The 18,226-nt window shown below is 38.2% G+C and overlaps 1 protein-coding gene across 1 annotated transcript in view; it reads left to right on the top strand.

Annotated features, from left to right (window-relative positions):
* Positions 1 to 18,226, top strand: part of HIVEP1 (HIVEP zinc finger 1) — a 108,803-nt gene that overhangs the window by 87,761 nt on the left and 2,816 nt on the right. Inside the window, exons 5-8 of the mRNA XM_088521748.1 lie at positions 3,215 to 3,348; positions 4,461 to 4,636; positions 6,772 to 6,876; positions 15,935 to 16,452. Of these exons, the coding sequence (XP_088377874.1) occupies positions 3,215 to 3,348; positions 4,461 to 4,636; positions 6,772 to 6,876; positions 15,935 to 16,452 (933 nt within the window). The remainder of the gene's footprint in view (positions 1 to 3,214; positions 3,349 to 4,460; positions 4,637 to 6,771; positions 6,877 to 15,934; positions 16,453 to 18,226) is intronic.

Here is an 18,226-nt window from a genome sequence, read left to right as displayed (position 1 = left end):
TATCTCTCTACTCCTCTTTTATTCATTTATGTATGTATTTTGCCAGACTTCCTCACCTGAAATCATCAGTATGGTATCAGGAGCTCTTTCTGAAGCCTCTACACTGATCCTTTACTCCCTCTCTGAGTTGGTAATGTTCAGTGTGCTCCAGTGTGAAGGCTTTCAGGAGTGAATAGGCTGAAAGTGGAAACATTCCACTAACTGGAAAGCTTTCCTTTCTTGGGTTATGTGCCACAACAGTCCGGCTCACCACTGGAAAGTAGTAAAATGCACAAGATTTTTATGTGTAAAATAGTAAAACTTGAAAAATATTAAAAACATTTTCCCTAAGTAGCTGTGTGCCAATGGGAAAAATGTTTAATGAATATTATAATCTAAAATTTATAGCTTGGATGATTCAGACTCTGAGCATGTTTTTTTCCAAGGGATGTTGTAAAGCCCCAGCAGTATCTATTGAACTCTGGTCTCCAGGCAGCCCTAACAGCAGTTTTCTTTCCAGTTTTATACCAATAATTGAAGACAGTAGAGCTACATTGGAGCAAAGTGAGTGAAGTAGAAATGAATCATGATCTGTGTCTCCATAGTAGGAGAAAGAGGAGACTCTGTCAGAAATGGAAGACATAAGTAATTATGGAGAGGAACATTTTTTTCTGTTACTCCGAACAGAATACCCTGTCATTTTTCTGCCTTTTTCACAGTTACTAGTGTTTTTGCTAAGCTTTAGGTGAGATAAGTTAGAGGATTTACATGTGAGAAAACTGTACTGCTTAGAGACTGGCTGCTCCGAATGATAAGTAGAGTCCAAGCTTACTGAGTCTTTTTCAGCATCAATTCTGAATTTCTCCTAGGCATTAAAAAAGTTTTTTTTTTTTCCTCATTATCAGGGAACACTTCTGTAGATTTCTGTGACAGCAGCTTGGATAGTGTTTCAATTAGAATGTCTCTGTGATGGCAGCATTTTGCATGGTTAAATCGCTGAAACAGCTGGTAAAAGTAGCACATAGCTAGTCAATTAAAGTACATCAGTGAAAAGTAGATATTATTTGAACACCTGGGGTAGACTACCTTATCTTGGCGCATAACTCTATGTAAGATGCTAAAAAAGAAATAAGAAAAAAAAATCAGAAAATCTAGGAGTATTTGGCCTTGGGTTATTTTCTGTATGTTTGAAAATATACAATAGATTATAAAGATATGTGTCAGCATAGTTTGGGTAACAGCACAGGCCAAATACATCTGGAATCCTCTCCCCACCCCTTTGTTTTTTTATTATTGAAATGTAAATGTGGAAAAAATACTTAGTGTATTAGGAATGAAAGATCGAGCACTTAAGGGTAATATTATTCCAAGTACTGGGAATACTTATGTCGTATTGGGCTTACTATGTATACTCTGTATTTTCCGCTACTCTTTTCCTTGCTAAATTATAAATGTCATCTTGTTATTCTGTGTTTGTAGTGGAAACAAAAGCAATCCATGTGCCAAATAGTGTATAAGGTCTGCAACATGGTTGAGTTAGAGTCGCTAGAGTAAGCTCAACCTCTGAGTTGGCCCTGCTTTTGTCTTGTTTGAATACTGTACAACCTGCAGGGTGAAATTTCTTTCTTCCTACCCACAGGCAGAATTATCATGTGTGCTGCAGTAGAAGTGCTCAGGTACTTGAAAATCCAGCTCAAATCCATGACAGGACTGCAGGAAAGAGTACAGATTGGAGCAGTACTTGCAGCCTGTGGTATCACTTACGCAGATTCCTAGGGCCTTTGCATCTACAAGGTCACTTTTCCTGTGATCTGAGTTAACTCCTCCTCATCAGCCAGGAAGTAAAGGCCATGGCAGAAATTCCACGGAGGAACACAGGCAAGCACCCGATGCCAGAGTGATGTCACCCTTCGATGTATATAATGACCAGTGTGATTCACCAGTCATTTTAAGTGAGCCAGGGAAGTCATTTCGCTTGCCAGGAATTCTCAAGCTTACAGCATTAAATTTTATAATGAGTAGAAAACATAAGGCCAGTCTCATCTCTCTCATGATTTTATTCAGTTATCAATATGAGCAAATGTGGTGTGTATGCCAGCTACGTGGGTAGAACAGTTTATAAATACAGCAGCAATAATTGCTGGCTAATTGGATCATTCCTTCGTTGCTGCCCGTTTTATAAATATCCTAGACTACAAGTAGATTTTAATTGGTAAATGTTGGGGGAACTCATCCTCCTCTAAAAAAAATCTTTAATTAATAACCAGGGGAAATTGAGAAATGTATTTTTGTTCTGCTAGACAACTGGTACACTTTTTCTTCTAATTTGGTCTGGCAGTAAGAATTAACTGCAGAGTACTACTTCAGAAGGGTTCTTCACTCCCTATTAATAACATCACAAAATTGAGGACAGGCAAATCAGGCACTAAAACAGGAACACTCTTTTGAAAAACATTTGGAATATAATATATACGAAAAATATTTGGAAACATAAACATTACCTGTAAGTACCTTCCTTTTGCATTCTCCTCCTTTCTTGCCTCTTGCTCTGCACATGAAAAGTGCCTCTGGCAGTCGTGGGGCGCTGGTGTCAGAGGGTGCAGCGTGAGGACTGCCGCTGTCGAAGGAGAGCTGGGGAAGGAGGGAAGCTCCTTTCCCCCCACCCTCTGTGTGCTGCTGGGGTGACACCCAGGAGCTAGAATTGGGAAGGGGCTGTGAAGTGTTTCGATATTTCGGCAATGACCAAAAAAATAAATAAAAAGCCCCAGTAACTGGCTGTGCACTAACAAATGTCTCTGCTTTTGTCAAATTGTGGAGGACACTGTCTCATGCAGAGCCCCATCTGAGTGGTTCTGTTGCTGCATCTGGGGCAGAGGGGTGAGTTTGTAGCCGTTCAGGAAGCAAGCGGGTTTGATTATATAAATATCCTTCCATAGAAGGCTATTGGTGAGCCAGGTAGCTGTGCCTTCACCAGAGGAATGAAGAGGTATCTTTGAAAGCAAATTCAAGCATTCCTGGTTTCCTACGGTACCATAAACTCCACAAGGGTTTGCTGGCTCAGGGCATAGTAAAGAATAAAAAATGTTTTTTTGTTTTTTTGTTTTTTTTAATAGTTATTAAAAGTATGGGTTGCAAAAGTAATGATGCTTTTATTCATAGTAATTTGCAGATTTGAATGGCGCATAAAATATGTTAATTTTAATGATAAATTTATAAATATCTCGTTTTCTTTCAGCGAGCATTAAACAGGAAAAAAATGATCGCAAGTGAATTCAGCAATAAGGAGAACTCTGAATCAAGCACTGAGCATGATAAAGAAAATTCCTTTATCAAAACTGAACCAAGAAGAGTTAAAATCTTTGATGGAGGGCAAGTATTACACTTTGTAAACTAGATATTGTTGAGAAGATAACTTTTTTTTTGATTGTAGACTTTGCATAGATGTCGCTTCCTGCTTGATTCTTCCTAAACAACAGTTTCCATACCGAGATCTGTGGCTGTTGGTTTATGCTTCCAAGAAAAATGGAAAGTCATCCGAAGCATAGAGCCGTGAGGGATACGAGGGAGAAAATAAAATAAAGAATAATAAGCAATGCAATAGATTTTTTTTTCCAAAGTACAAACATTAATCAACAGTAATGGCAACTAGATACAGCCACACAGTAAATTCTTTTGCTATATTTCTGTTATGTGATAAATCGTAGCTATTCCACAGCGAGGTGAAGTAATTGCAGCTGGAGAGAATATAGTCATGGTGACTGGGCAGGGCAAAGCAATACACTGCAGCTCTCCAGTCTCTCCCTGGCAGCTTTCCATGGTATACGTGGGCAGGAGAACTCCTAATTTAAAGTGAACCATGGAAATATTTATTAAGGCGAGTAGTACATGCACAGTATTTCATACGAGTATTTTAAATGAGATGACTGATATGAATAACAGTTGCTTTAGCTGCAGTGTTGTGCCATGTTCAACACCTCACAAAAGAGGATTTTTAAGCAGAAAATTCCATAGACACTTCGAAAAGTTCTGAGCTCAAATGGAGCATAATTTATGAATCTAGTAATTGGTAATGGGCTCATAACTAGCGTTGTACTTCCTTTCAATGAAATGTAGAACCTCAAAGATGTTCTTTTAAAACATCCTTCTGGTGCCCAAACTCCCTTCCAAAAACTGGCATGTTTTAGAGTCTATCTTTCAAAGGTGAAATTTGAAATTTTGAAATGTTTAGTGTCAGATAACAGCTTTTTTTTTTTTAAAAAAAAAAAAAGATTCTACCATTAATTCAAAGCAAATGATTGATTACTTGGTGAAAAATACAGATGTGAGTTCAACAAATGAACGCAAAAGTATTTTTTGTGTTCTTTTAGTCGTTCATTTTCATGTATTATGTGATTTTTAAAATTCTGATAGATTATTGTTTTCAACCTAGAATTTTATTACCTTTACAACTAACTTCCCTACTTTTGTGATTCTGTTACTAGGTATAAATCAAACGAAGACTACGTGTACGTTCGGGGGAGAGGAAGAGGGAAGTATATCTGTGAAGAATGTGGCATACGGTGCAAGAAACCCAGTATGCTGAAGAAACATATTCGCACACATACAGATGTCCGTCCTTACCATTGCAACTACTGCAACTTCTCCTTCAAAACTAAAGGTAGGGGAAGTTTTCAGTGTACATTTTTTCCTCTTTTTGTTCTACTTCTCTCAAGTATAACACTTTTCTTCTACAAATTTTTGTAGCCCATAATACAAAGAAGTTGTCTTCCTGGAGTTTTATTGCCTAGTGTTTCCAATATTTGCAGGCTCTTATTTCCGTATTTTCCTTTGCTTTCTGCATTTAGATAATCTCATCTTTATAGAATGGGCTGTGTGGCCAGACTTTTGGTAGGTGAGTGTTATAGGAAAATAATATGGGAGCATGGTAAAAGTTAGATGGAGATGAATGAGATAGCCAGCTGCTCATGCCAAGTAGGAATGGGAACACAGAGATAAAATTGCAAGTCCCTATATCATCTGGTGGTATGACACTGGTATTGGACTGTTACTGGCACTCGACTAATTGTTCCAGTGTAGAATTTGATCTTTATTAAATCATTATTTTTCATTATTTTTTTAAATCTGTGGAAGGACAAATTTATTCTCCCCCTTGACCTTCTAAGACCCCAAAATGGGCCCCTGTATTTTAAAACCTGTTTATGCATAATAAAGAGTGGAACTCTTTAAAAGTAAAGAGTAAAGTCCATAGTAAAGAGTGGACTCAAAACAAGTGAAACAGGTTAATTTCACAGTCAAACTTTTTGAATAAAAATTTTTAAGCAGTATTTTTTTTTCTTGGCTTTGTAAGCCATTTAGCTGTAATGACCCAAACTGTAACCTCAGGAACATTTGTACTTTTAGTCTTTTCAGCATTGCGTAGTAGTGAGGTGCAAGGCTTCCAAGAAAGGACACAGAACTGCAGAAAATCGGATAGATACTTCCATATGTATCAAAATTTAGCACTGTGTGCTGATGCACTCACTGAGTCGTCAGTCATCTTGCTTTGTTGTGCCATCGTTTTGATAAAATGCCCGACTGAGAACATGATAGATCTTGATTATAGTTTTTGCAGAGTAGGTATGTCGACCAGGTGCAAGTAATTAAGTTCTGCCCACTGTAATTCTCTTGCATTTCAGTTGCAGAAGATATTTGTATTCCCTTCCCGTTCTGCAATTACTGTGCACTGCTGATGTCATTATTGCTAGCAAAGTCAGTCACAGAGGTGGGTGCTTGGTGGTCTGTTAAACTGCCCTTCATGGAAGGACAAAGTAATCAGTAATTTCATATAGTATTGTGAAGCTGGAAAAGCTGCTCCTTATTAGTCACTCAGCAGTAATTTATAGTTTCATAACAATTATCTCAAATTTTAGGCTAAAGCCCAAGGTTCATTTCAGAGCAGGAATAAAATTCTCAATGAAAAATGATCGCAGAAGAAGCAATATTTCACCAGCTGTTCTTTTCTGAACTGAAATACCTTGAAGTAACGGGTTTTCTCTGAGTCAACCCAAATTTCAAGTGTGAAGTGAGCAGTTACTTGTAATAACATCCATTGCACAGATGTGATATTTACAGATCTCTGTGATCTACTGTTTTGAGGATGTTTACTATATTTTCTTCCTAAAGAAAAAAAGAGCTCAAAAGGGCCATTATGGTTATGACGTTGTATGTGACTTACAATAACCAGTCTGTGGTGCCTCTTGGCAGTCACATGTTCACTTTGGCTCAATGTTGTCATGTTCCAGTTTTGGGTAAAAGGAACCTGTTGGCACAGGTCTGTGGTGGAAATGATTAAGCTAAAAACAGAACCTATCGAATACTAAAATATCTGCAAATCACGTTGACTGTCAGCGTAATTTTGAAGGCTGAATCAGACTGTTATGTAGTTTGCCATAAATAAACGAAAGATCTCTTGCAACTGTGTAAAATATAGCATTTTCTAAGTTTCCTCTTTTATTCTATTTTATCTAAGTAAAGAACTGCATAAAATGTAGCCAGAGAACTAATAACATTCAGGATGACAAATCTTCCACAGCCCTTGACAACTTACGAAAGGCTCTAGCAAGTGTACAATAAAATTATATAGGTGATCGTAAATACAGCTGTATAGACTATGAACATGTTGGGTATCTATTTGTGCATCTATCTGTATCATACAGCTGTATAGACTATGAACATGTTGGGTATCTATTTGCGTATAGTTGTTATGTGTATATTTTTGTATAAAGAATGGTTAATTTTTGTTTCTTTCTTAAGGAAATTTGACAAAACACATGAAGTCAAAGGCACACAGCAAGAAATGTATGGATTTGGGAGTCTCAGTAGGCTTAATAGATGACCAGGATGGAGAAGAAGAATTTGGTAGGAGTTTAATATTTTCTTTACTGCATTTTTGTATTTATTTTGTCATCTCAGGTTCTTACCCTTTCTTTTCCAATGCTTTTAAATTCTGTTAGAGAGAAGCAGTGCAGTGATAAACAATCTTAGAAGCTAGTCAGAGGCAGCAAGAAATATTGGGAAAACCTTCAACTAAAACAAATGACTGGCAGATGCTAAAGATACATTGCTGCTGAATTTTTCACAGTTTTGTGCAGTTTGACTTGACTGGTTTCACAGACAAATCTGACAAAACTGAAAATATCACAAAAGCAGCTGTTTGCCTAGAAAAAATAGCCTGCCTTCCTAAAATATAGTATTTATTTCGGAATGTTTGTGCATGAAATTGTTGAAGTTTTGAGATGCCTGTTTCATTAAAACTGTATTGCTATCAAAAACAGGGAATTACAAACATTTTGCGGAGTGCCTTGCCCAGGCTTTGCAAGGAGGTGAGTCTTGTGTCAAATTTGACACATTCGCAATGACTGAGCATTTATCAACAGATAGTTTAGAAAGTATGAAAATTTTTCATCTTGACCTCTTTTACTTTTCCGTTATTGATGAGCATTTTATCAAAATGAATTTATTTGCAAAAAAACATGGACTCCTTCATTTCCTGCATACCAAGACTGTTCTGTTGAAGAAGAGATGAGATTGAGGACAGTCGAAGACTGACAAATTGGGCCTGTGTGAGTTTTGTTCACTGTGAAAAGAAGGGTTCTGTGGTAGCACTTCGGTTTGGATCTTGACATTCTCAGTGTAGTGGTAAAATTTCCTCCTTTCTCCCATCTCTCAGCAGGGAGATGAGTCCTGTTGCTTTGTCTTGTGTTTTTCTCATTGCGTTTATTTGCTTTGGGATGATGATTTGAGAAATGAAAGCAGTGAGGAGCTTTATATCTAAGCAATAAAAGACAAGGAAGATGAATGCACCTGCTCCCGTATGACAATCTCTAGCAGAATAAGCAAATCAGCCTGAATATAGCTCTAAATAACGCTGGGAGTGTGACTCAGCGAGCATGATTCAGTAGTGCTCTAGGTACAAGGAAACTCAACTTTCCCCTTTTTTAGCTGTTAGATATATTCCTTGTTATTCACTGTTAGATTTAGGAAAGCTAAAAACAACCCCCTTAGCCAAAGATGTACCAAACAGCACAAAAGATAAGCAGCAGTGCAAATGATTGTCCTTTTTTTTTTCACTTGAGAACAGTTTTCATTAACATTTTCAACTTCCATATGACAGAAGAGTTGCGATAACTTGCTTGAGCACTGTTCTGTAGCTTTGCACATTTTATTTAGTTTCATGGGCTACAGATGACCAGATATTTCCATTTACTAAGATTGAATACATTTTATTGATTGTTAAGCTGATATTCCCAATTATATACCTCAAACATTGCGTTTGTACTTATAGTATAATGATAATGTTTCCAGTGTTAAAATAATTACCTGTAACATCTTGTGCAAGTAAGGCATTTCAAATAGTTGTTGAAAGATTATTTTCCTTTGGCTCCAAGGCTGTTATACTGAGAGACAGAGACTCTCTTCTTACTTATAGGGTGTACATGTGTGTGTGTGCAACTGTACGATAAATATATATATTTTATACGTTCCCTGAAATGTATTCTTCGTTTCAGTAATTAAATGATGTTGCAGATAAAAAAAAAAATTAAAAAAGGAAAAAACATTGACAAACCTTCAATAGATTTTTGCTGTCTAAATCCATAACATTTCCCCAGAAATTTAATTCTAAGACACCAATGCATTTTTTCAAAATAAATCAGAGAACACATTTTTCGCTATGAACCAAAATACACACACACAAAAAAAAAGAAATAAGAAAAAAAAGCAACTCGGTGATAAACTTCCTAGCTTCTGTAAACGGTCTGGCTCAGGTACTGAGAACAAAGCAGCTGTGGCAGCACAGACCTCAGCACAAAATTCCCATTGAAGAAGCAGGGTGATTAAGCTCGCCATAAACACCCAGCTGCTGCAGTCAAACCAGTCTAGCCTCCCCAGTGCACGTACAGTTGTCCATGTAAATCCAGGGAGTAACTGTGCACTTGGAAAACACGTTTTCGGCTCGCAGCTCACCTAGCCACGCTGGAATTTGTGGCTCGTGATATTCAGAAGCTTGCTTGTTGACCCATTTTAAAGCAAAGAAGCAGGAAAAAAAATGTGCCTATGCACTTTGGATAAATGTAGATGATTCTGCTGCACTCTCTGAAGTCCCGTGCTTAGTATTTTTTTGGCTTTGGTTGAACGTGACCATCATGCACAAAAGCCAGTGTGACAGGCTGAGGGTCTCAAGCTGTACTTGCTGCTTTATAGCTTTGCCCTTTCTCCCCCTTCTCCCTCCTGTGAGTTTTGGGGCTTGTCGTGTCCTTTTGGTGCTTCAACACATGCCACCTTTAAATGTGAGTATTTTTCACCTCGGGAGTTGAGTGGTTGTTAAAAATGATCTCTCTCATAGAACCAGTGGTCCGTGTAGTCCAATATCTTTCTTCAAATGGAAGCCAATATGAGATGATTTAGAGGAAGGTGCAGAAAATCTGATAAGAAATAATTATGACCTCAGAAAAAAATGCCTTTTTTTCCCTTAGGCCGTGAAAGATTGGCCTGCTTCCTAACCCTCAGAATGTCTGTGTGTCTCAGACTAATTTCTTGTCCTGACTTCTGTAATATCGATTATTCTTATGACAATAAAAATGTCTGCACCTTTGCTTTCAATAACTAAGATAACTAAGTTATTTATCTCCGGTAAGACTTTGAGGTAGAGAAGCCCTTTCAGAGAACTAGCCAAAAATTTAAGAAAGGCACCAACCTCGTAATTATGAAGGAATTTTAGGTCTGCTTTTATGGATTTTTTTTTAAGCATACGCTTAAAATACACTGATTTGAACAGATTCATTTTTTAGACTGAGAAGTTATCTTTGACCTGGGTATTAGTGCAGATTAATACATGAATATTGAATATGGAATGAAAAATCATATTCAATCCGAAGCAGCCCACACATGCACACACAGAGCCTGTTTTTGGTAATTTGAGAGGCTAAAATTTTGTTGCACTAGTGTCTGAAGAGAAAAGAGATGTTCCCCAGCTGTCTGAGAATATATGTGATCAGGGCTTTTAACATAGTTTCCTTTGTGTGCGGACTTGCCTCTATTTGGGTATCAGTAAATACTTTCTGACCTTGCTTTTTGTATTCAAAACCACTTCCTCATCCATTTATCTTTCATCTTCTGCTCTGTGGAATGTTCTTGTCACCAAAATGCAGGGTTACAATGTAAGGAATGTTAATATCTGAACTGAATTGTCAGACAAGGTGAACTGTTCAGAGTGACAGGCTGCAACTGAGGGTATCTGCTATTGCCATGTTGGTCCAAGACTTTGCTATGCAGTTTTACTAAGACTTTTTTGTTTTTTATGTTAAAACAGTTCTGAACCTAAACTTCTAATATTTAATATGCAAGCTAACATACAAATTTTATGGTATGCCCAAGGAAATTTGCACAAGATAGTTTTTAATAATGAATTTTGCAGATGGGGAGAATTCATTGAATGGTCTCTATGGAGATATTTTATTCCAAAATAGTCAACACTTTACCTGTTAAAAGACCTAATTGCAAGATTCATAAATACATATAGTATGCATGTAACTTTCATTTTCTGCAGTATTAAAGAAACCTTTCCAAAGATGTAAAGGTTCTAAGATAATTAGCTATATATTATTTATCATAGTAGGTCTTAAATTAGTTTCTATAGGTCTTCATTAGCTTAATCATGTCTGAGTTTTCAGTGCACCTGCATTTAAGAAGTGAAAATCATTGCAATAATACCGTAATTCTGCACGGAGAATGTAAAGCTGGCTCTGCATAACTTACAGGAAATATTTTTAAAATAGTTTTTAGTATCTCTGTCTAATCTTCAGCTAGTTGTGCATTAAGACTGCGGGAGCCGTACACCTACAGCGTGGGAATAGAATAGCTAATGTTAGGGTTGATTTACAACATGCAGGTTACCCAAGGCGGCTTAGATGTGACTAACTCTCTTTAAGGAAACATAGATTTTTATTGTCACTTTTACTCTGTTAGTTTCCGTATTTCAACTATGTGCCTATTCAAAAGCAAATTCAAAATTCCGAATTTTTCGAAATTCAAAACCCCAGGTTTTTTTCCCTCATCTTTGAGAAGCTCAGGGCATTACTGGTCTGAAGTTAACCCAGTAGATGTCACTGTGAGTCCCTGTTTGGTCATGGGGAGCGATGGACAGTAGCTGAAGCAAGATAGAAATTAGTCAAAAAAAAGCTTGTGAATGTCCTTAAAAAGACAGGCAGACACATAGGGCAAGTTCAGATACAGTTATTAGCTTTGTTTTGCAGTGCTTTCTTTTATTTTGCCTTCGAATACTTGTTGGAATGGTCCTGACACTGTCCGTTAAACGACTACTTAAATATGCAAAGAACAAGGCTAAGCGGGTATCAGTTTAGAGAAGTGGCCAGGGTAGGGATGGTACAGAGACCTTGCTTTCAAGTTAATGCTATGATGGAGACATACTGGAGAAGTATTTCTGTCTTTATTTCCATGGTGTGTATTGTTCTTGAGTTTGATTAAGCATATATATTGATTTATTATTAAATGCTTTATTCCATATATTATATTAATAAGTAACTGAAGATACAGTCACAGTTCGAGTTGATCAACATTGCTTTGAATTAAAATTCAAGTGCTAAATGCCAGTAAATTTAGTACAAAGTCAAGGCTGGATATAGACAGTTAACAGACCAACACATAGTTAATAAGATGGGGTTTTAATCTATATAAACAGAGCTAATAGAGATGCCTGTGGCTACTTAACACAATCCTGTTTCCATCTGCTTAGGAACTTGGAAAGCTTCAGCAGTCTGGTCTTACATTTTGAGTTGTATGGACTTAGATTTTTCAGCTGCCTTCCTGCAATTGAATGAATTAAAATTAACCTTCTGCTCTTCCTGTGAAAATCTACCCACATATGATTAAGTTAGAAGCCACTGAACTTTGTTGCTAGATTCAGTGCAGAAATTGCTAAGCCTGTAGCATCAGGGCCTGAAAAGTCTGGTCATCTAATGGGCTAATTGGTGATAACAGCATAGTTAAAATAAAAGCTGTAAGTTTAGGTTTTGAATGACTTTATATTGCAATGATAATTGGTGAGCATGTACATGTAAGTCATGTACAGTCAGGATTCCTGTAGGAAAAACATTTGAAATAAAAAACTTTAAGGTATGTAGAGAGAGCTATCTCAACTTCTAATTTAGAGCATCAGACTGGTAAAGAGTGCATGGATTCATCAGCCCAAGACATCTTAGTGATGGACACATTAGGATGCTGATAATTCAAACTAATGCTACTTTGCTAACACACTTTAAGCTTTTTTCTTTCCTGCTTCGGGGTAAATGTCAATGTAATAAAGCCCTAGCTGACAGACTCATCAGCACCACAAACCAAATACTGACCAGATGGACAAAGTAAGGATCAGGGACATAAAAAATGAAAGAGTAAGAAGACTCTGGCCTTTGATTTTTAGGCACTTACTCTAATACAAAAGATCGAAAACTAAATTTTATTAAATATAATTATAATTGGAGTGCTAGTCAAAATCTAAAGTCTAATCGAAAGTGGTATCAGCATTTCCATTTTCCATCTGCGATTAATTTTTGAAATGTTCAGGCATGTAGCGAGAAATTCCAACCTTAAGTGTGAGGTCCAAGAAGAATGGTCTTTCAAAGAGTTTAAAAGAAAAGATTGCATCAGCAGGCGGAGAATAGGTGCCATTCCCTGTTCTTGCAGAGCACGCTAGGGATGTGCTCCATGGGCACTGTCAGGTGCTTGCACTCCTAGCAGCTGCCTTGCCGTATCCATGCATAGGAAAAGAGCCATCTTTATTATGTGTAAAATTTGTTTTTTAAATGTTATTGTTTTCAACGTGGGAACTTTTCACACCCAAAACTATTTCCTTGTATGCTGGTGGGCTTTAAATTTATGCTATATTTTTCATTCTAAAATATCCCATGCTGCTTTATAGCCTCATACCAAGGTAAACACAGAAGTTATTTTCTTGTTCCCTTTGGCAACTGAGTCAGTGCCGGTTATATATGTCACATCTCTAAGCAGATGGCTATAATTGCACATAGTTCAAGATATGAAGCAAAGAATTGTGTGGGTGGGTTTTTTTGTTGTTTTTTCCCCTCCCTCCCCAGCTAAAACATACAGCGAACTTCAGCAGGCTGAGTAGAGTTACCAAGTTGGAACTGGGTCAGTAATCCTTGGTTAACAGGTCCAAGCTTGGGAAAGAGGGCCGAAAGGCCTCCTGCCGCAAGGAGCAGTTTGGTCCCTTGGTGAGGAGACGGCCTGTCACCTGCCTGGTGGTTCTCCGCTTAAAAAGGAAAAAGCAGGAGCTCTCACAGCTTCACGAATTCACAGTCATGCTTAAAGTGCTCCCCTGCTCCCTACAGCAGTTTGGGGACCTCTCATTTCATCAGGCATGCTCACAGGTGTGAAAGATGGGAGTGTTGCCTTCTGCGTTGCCGCAGGGAGCGAGTTGGGAATTTCTTCCTGCGATATTTGAAGGCAGCGTGGGAGTGTGGGAGCCACACTCGCTGCTCTCGCCTCGCCTACGTTGCAGGCTCCGGCTGCAGGTAACCACGCTGAAGCAGGAGCTGGCAAACTCATAAAGGGTGGAGGGAAACAGGGAAACAATAGAGGGAAATGATATCCCTCAGAGTCCCACATTTAAGGAATCTGTATCCCACACATGGTTCCCTTTTCCCTTTCCATGTTTTTATTCTAGGAGGTTGAGACATATGCAAGACGTTACTACATAAGCAGGATTTTTTGGTAAATCCTGTAATTTTAAAATGTTCATTTGGAAAAGCTACGTACTTGTTATGAATCAGGGCATGTTTGTTCATATATTTTCCTTGCTTTAAAGGTGTGACAGGCTAGTCTAATTGCCTCAGATAGGTTTTCTTGCCAGTAGAGATAATCATTCATGACTGACATCAGCTTTCACAGAAAATGTGATTTGTGTATGCAGAGATAGAGAGAGAAAAAATAGTAGCGATGTTTTCCAGAGGATAATTATTTGATGTTGGTAAAAGGGAAAGGTATCCCCACAAAGAGATGAAAATGCAGAGAGTCCAGGCTGAGACCCAGAACTTTCCAATGCCCCATGCATCATCTAAAAAGTTGCAGAAAAAGATGTAAGTCACCCTTTGGATATAATGCTTGGAAAAGCGTGTCGAGATCTACTGCAGAAGCGCTAAAGGAAATTATTTCAGTTCAGGACTCAAGTATATGTAAAGATTAAATTTTTTAGATTTGTTTGCATTACACATTAATGGTAAATATAGTGTTGTTTTGTGTGAACAGGAAAAATGACAGAAGTATGGAGAAAATAATGTTGAATAATTCTATGTGCTTGTGGTAATAGTACATTTAACAGTCCTACTTACCATGTTTTAGGAGTAGACTGTCTGGATTTGTTTTTCCAAGAAAATATATTTTCTTCTTTGAAAATTATAAATGAAGGGTATTCAAAGTTAAAAATGTATATTTTTGTTAGCACCATTCCAACGACTTGGAGAATTTAGAGTATTTTTAATAACATTTCAGTCATGTTTCTTATAGTAAATGTAGAAAATCTATAGTTTCCATATTTAGTTAACATACAAATTACTGTACAGGCAAAGAGAGACTAAGTCATTAGAATTTGGGATTTTTTTAAGAATCTCTTAGCCCTCTTCCTCATTGCACTGCTCATTTGAAATCAAAAAGGCTGTGACAGTGAGCAAATGATTGAGATGTGGCTCTGTTAGACCCATTAATTTATCTGGAATTGAAGGTGTATATATTGTACTTGGTAACAGAGCAGCTATAAGAATTAGAAGTACATGTAGTGTATTCTTTGACTTGTAAAGGTCTGAATTTTTTTTAAGACTTACTCATTTTGATGGTCAATTACTCTGTAAATCTCTCTAAAACAGGATCTCTGAAATTTTAACCAACCAGCTGTCATTGGTTTTGCAGATTTGCAAATGATTTTTGTGCTGATATTTTCTTTGGAGAGCCCAGCAGACAGACCTTTAATCTAATATAAAATATGAGTGCATCCAAAGCATTTTGACTTTTATAAAATAAGATCCCAGACAGTCTGGCTTAGAATCAGATACAGCAGATGGGATTTTGTCTCTTTACTAAAGACGATTCTTTCTTTCCAAGTTGAGGTATAAAAGGTAAAAAAGCTGCAGTAGAACTATTTTGTCGATGAATTTACCACCAGACAGCAGGAAGCATCTGCACCAGTTTGATTTTAAGACTTGAATTCAGTAGGGCTTCTCTTTATGAGCAAAGTTTCATGCACAGACAAGTTTTATAGGATTAGGGCCTCATCGCCTCCTCAAACGTCTTGGGTAACTCTTTAGTAATCTCTTCAAAACACTAGCAAAGTGAAAAATTCTAGTAAGGTCTAATTTTGGTCTCTCTTGCCTGTTAACGAGGCAGATTTCTGACTAACAGCCTCCAGGCTTTTTGTTTCTATCTTTCAAAACCCTTTGCAGCAGTGATTCACGTTAGCTACAAGGACACCCACCTATGAGTCAGAACCGGCTAGAGAATATCCCACTGCTAGGGTGGGCAGCCGCTTGTGTGTGGCGTCACGAGGAGCTTAATGAACCAGGAATCTGTTCACTTCTCCCCAGGCAAAGGGATGGAGGGCGACTTTGAGTAAATGGTTATAGACGGCTTAGAAGAAAACAGGCCGTTCCAGAAGGAGCGGAAAATGAAGGTTATATAACTGCGTTATTAATTATATAGGAGAAATATAATAAAAATATAAAAACATTTGCATGTATTTTATAAAAGGAAGATCTGTCTTTGATGCAGTGGGAAGTGACTGGACAGTGCACATGCAACATGTCTTCCCAGTGTTTCTAATTATTCCCTCCCACATTTTTCCCAGTCAGTGCGAGCCCTTCATCGGCGTAACTTCTCGTTCTCACTTTTGCAGGCGAGAAGCAAAGGTTCAGCTATGAACGGTCAGGATTCGACGCGGAGGAGTCCGACGGTCCAGAGGAGGATGAGAACGACAACGAGGACGACGACGACGACAGCCAAGCCGAGTCGGTGCTATCCACAACGCCCTCGGTCACGGCCAGCCCCCAGCATCACCCGTCGCGACACGGCCTGCAGGACGCCACGAGCGTTGACGAAGACACCCGGCTTCCCGACTGCTTTGCCGGCGTTCACACGGACTCCATGGACGGGCTGCCCAAAGCGCTGCTGACCAAGATGACCGTCCTCAGCACGGTGCAGTCCGGCAGCAGGAGCTCCGGGTCCCCGGTGGAATTCGGCCCTCAGGAGGCACAGGACGGTAAAGCGCCGGAGCGGGGAGCGGGTCCCAGGAGCGCTAGCGCTGCCCTTCCGGAGGCTGCTCCTACATCTCCAGGGCGGCAAATGTCGGTGGATTACCCAGACCCAGACGCAGCCTTGGGGCATTCGTTGATATCAGCTGCGGCTCTTACAAAGGTAGGATTCTGGTGGAGAGAGGGGGAAATTTAAATCTTCATTTAGAGATTACTTTGGAAACTTTTGGAAGATCGAATTGCTTGCCATTAATTTTGAGGTTGTTGGCTAAGGCATCTTTAAAGCACATAGACGTTACTGAGGCACAAACATGCGGGAATGCAGAAACAGCAACACCACGAATACTGCTTTTAATATTACGTGATTTTGATTTTTGAATTTGATTTTGATTACCTTTCCCTTGAAATGATTAATGTAATATGGTCATCTCCGTTAAAATTTGGAGTGGGTAGACTGCATTACAAAAAAAGGAATGTAACATTTTTAGAATGAACATATGTTGGTGGTTTTGAAGTTTTCAGTAGAAAGTCATAGAAGTCTTTTTGCTCTGAAATACAGAGATAGAATCATTGGTAACTACCTTGGGAAATTAATCTAGTCCCAAAGGTTCTTGCCTTATCACTGTAAAAAAAATTGTGCAATTGCTTATCTCTCCTCCAAATATGCTTAGTAGTGGAATTAGAAAGAGCACCATATGTTCAAGGAAACTGGGAAATTTCCCTTGCACAATAACAGGGAGAGAAGCACAGAACTGAGACCTCAGTGCTCGCAGTTTTTCTCCAAACTGAAATAATATTTTAATAGGAGAAGGATCAGTTTTGCCTACGCTCGTTCTAGACATATGGCTCTTCAGAGCTTGTGGAAAGGTTAGGTCACTCTGTATGTAAGGCTGCAGGAATATTCAGTCATTTTTGTAACTAGTATCTGTAAAACTCTGCTGAGGAGATCACAGAGGGGACCTGGCAGGTGCTCAGTGTTTCACAATTTGGCTATATTTTGCTGAACTTTAGTGGGTACTGTGTAACTCTCATACCTCATTGACCCCAATGGTACCTCATAAAGATTTTGAATTCTTACTGCAAACCATGAACACATTGGAACTTTCCAGAGTAATCCTTAGAAAAATGTGATGCAAAATGTTAAATAGTTTAAGTAAAGACATGATTATTGCCTTCTCAGTGATGAATGCAATATTTTTTAAATGTTGCATGAGTTCAGTTACAGAAAAATAAGCAGCAGGAAATTTTCAAAAGCATAAACAGTAAGTTAGAATTTCATTATAGTTTAAGTACTTATTGCTTGTTTTTTTTTTCTTTGAAATCTGTACTATTGTGTTTATTTTTGAAGTTTTAAGGTAGTTGAAGTACCTACTTCAATTGCCTACTTTCAAGAAGAAATAGGAAAAATATTGTCGTATTTCATTGTTTGGCAAATGTCAATGCCTACTTATAAAGTGTCTGAGTCCATGTGGCGAACAAGTTCAAGCAATTTTGCTGTGTGACAGGTTAAAAAAATGCAGCAGTCTCAAACCACTGTAGACACCTGTCACAAATGGTAGGATCATAATATTTAGGTTTTGTCCTTCGTTTGTTTGCCAATAGATACAAAATAAAAGGCTGAATTTACTTATCTTAAAATAGAGCCACGAAAGAAAGGCTAGGGAAAATATTCATGCACTCAATAACGTTAAACTATCACTATTAATATAGCTCTAATAATTCTCCGTATTAATGTAAAAAAAGGCATATAGGTAATACAAGGCTATAGTTACTTATGAGACCTCATTTTCCCCCTCAAAAAAACTCAGTTGTGGGCCTGAGGTCTGCAATATGTTTCCATGGGGAATGTTTGTGGATCCAACTTCCAGCCACCGAAACAAGGGGTAGACATTTAAGTGGAGCTGTGTGTTCCTTGAGGAGCATCCATCCCAGCTCTG

This window comes from Tinamus guttatus, unplaced genomic scaffold, assembly GCF_059628265.1.
Source record: "Tinamus guttatus ecotype Peru unplaced genomic scaffold, ASM5962826v1 Tinamus_guttatus_pri_ptg000131l, whole genome shotgun sequence".
NCBI classification, from domain to species: domain Eukaryota; kingdom Metazoa; phylum Chordata; class Aves; order Tinamiformes; family Tinamidae; genus Tinamus; species Tinamus guttatus.
This window is presented reverse-complemented; position numbering and strand designations above follow the sequence as displayed.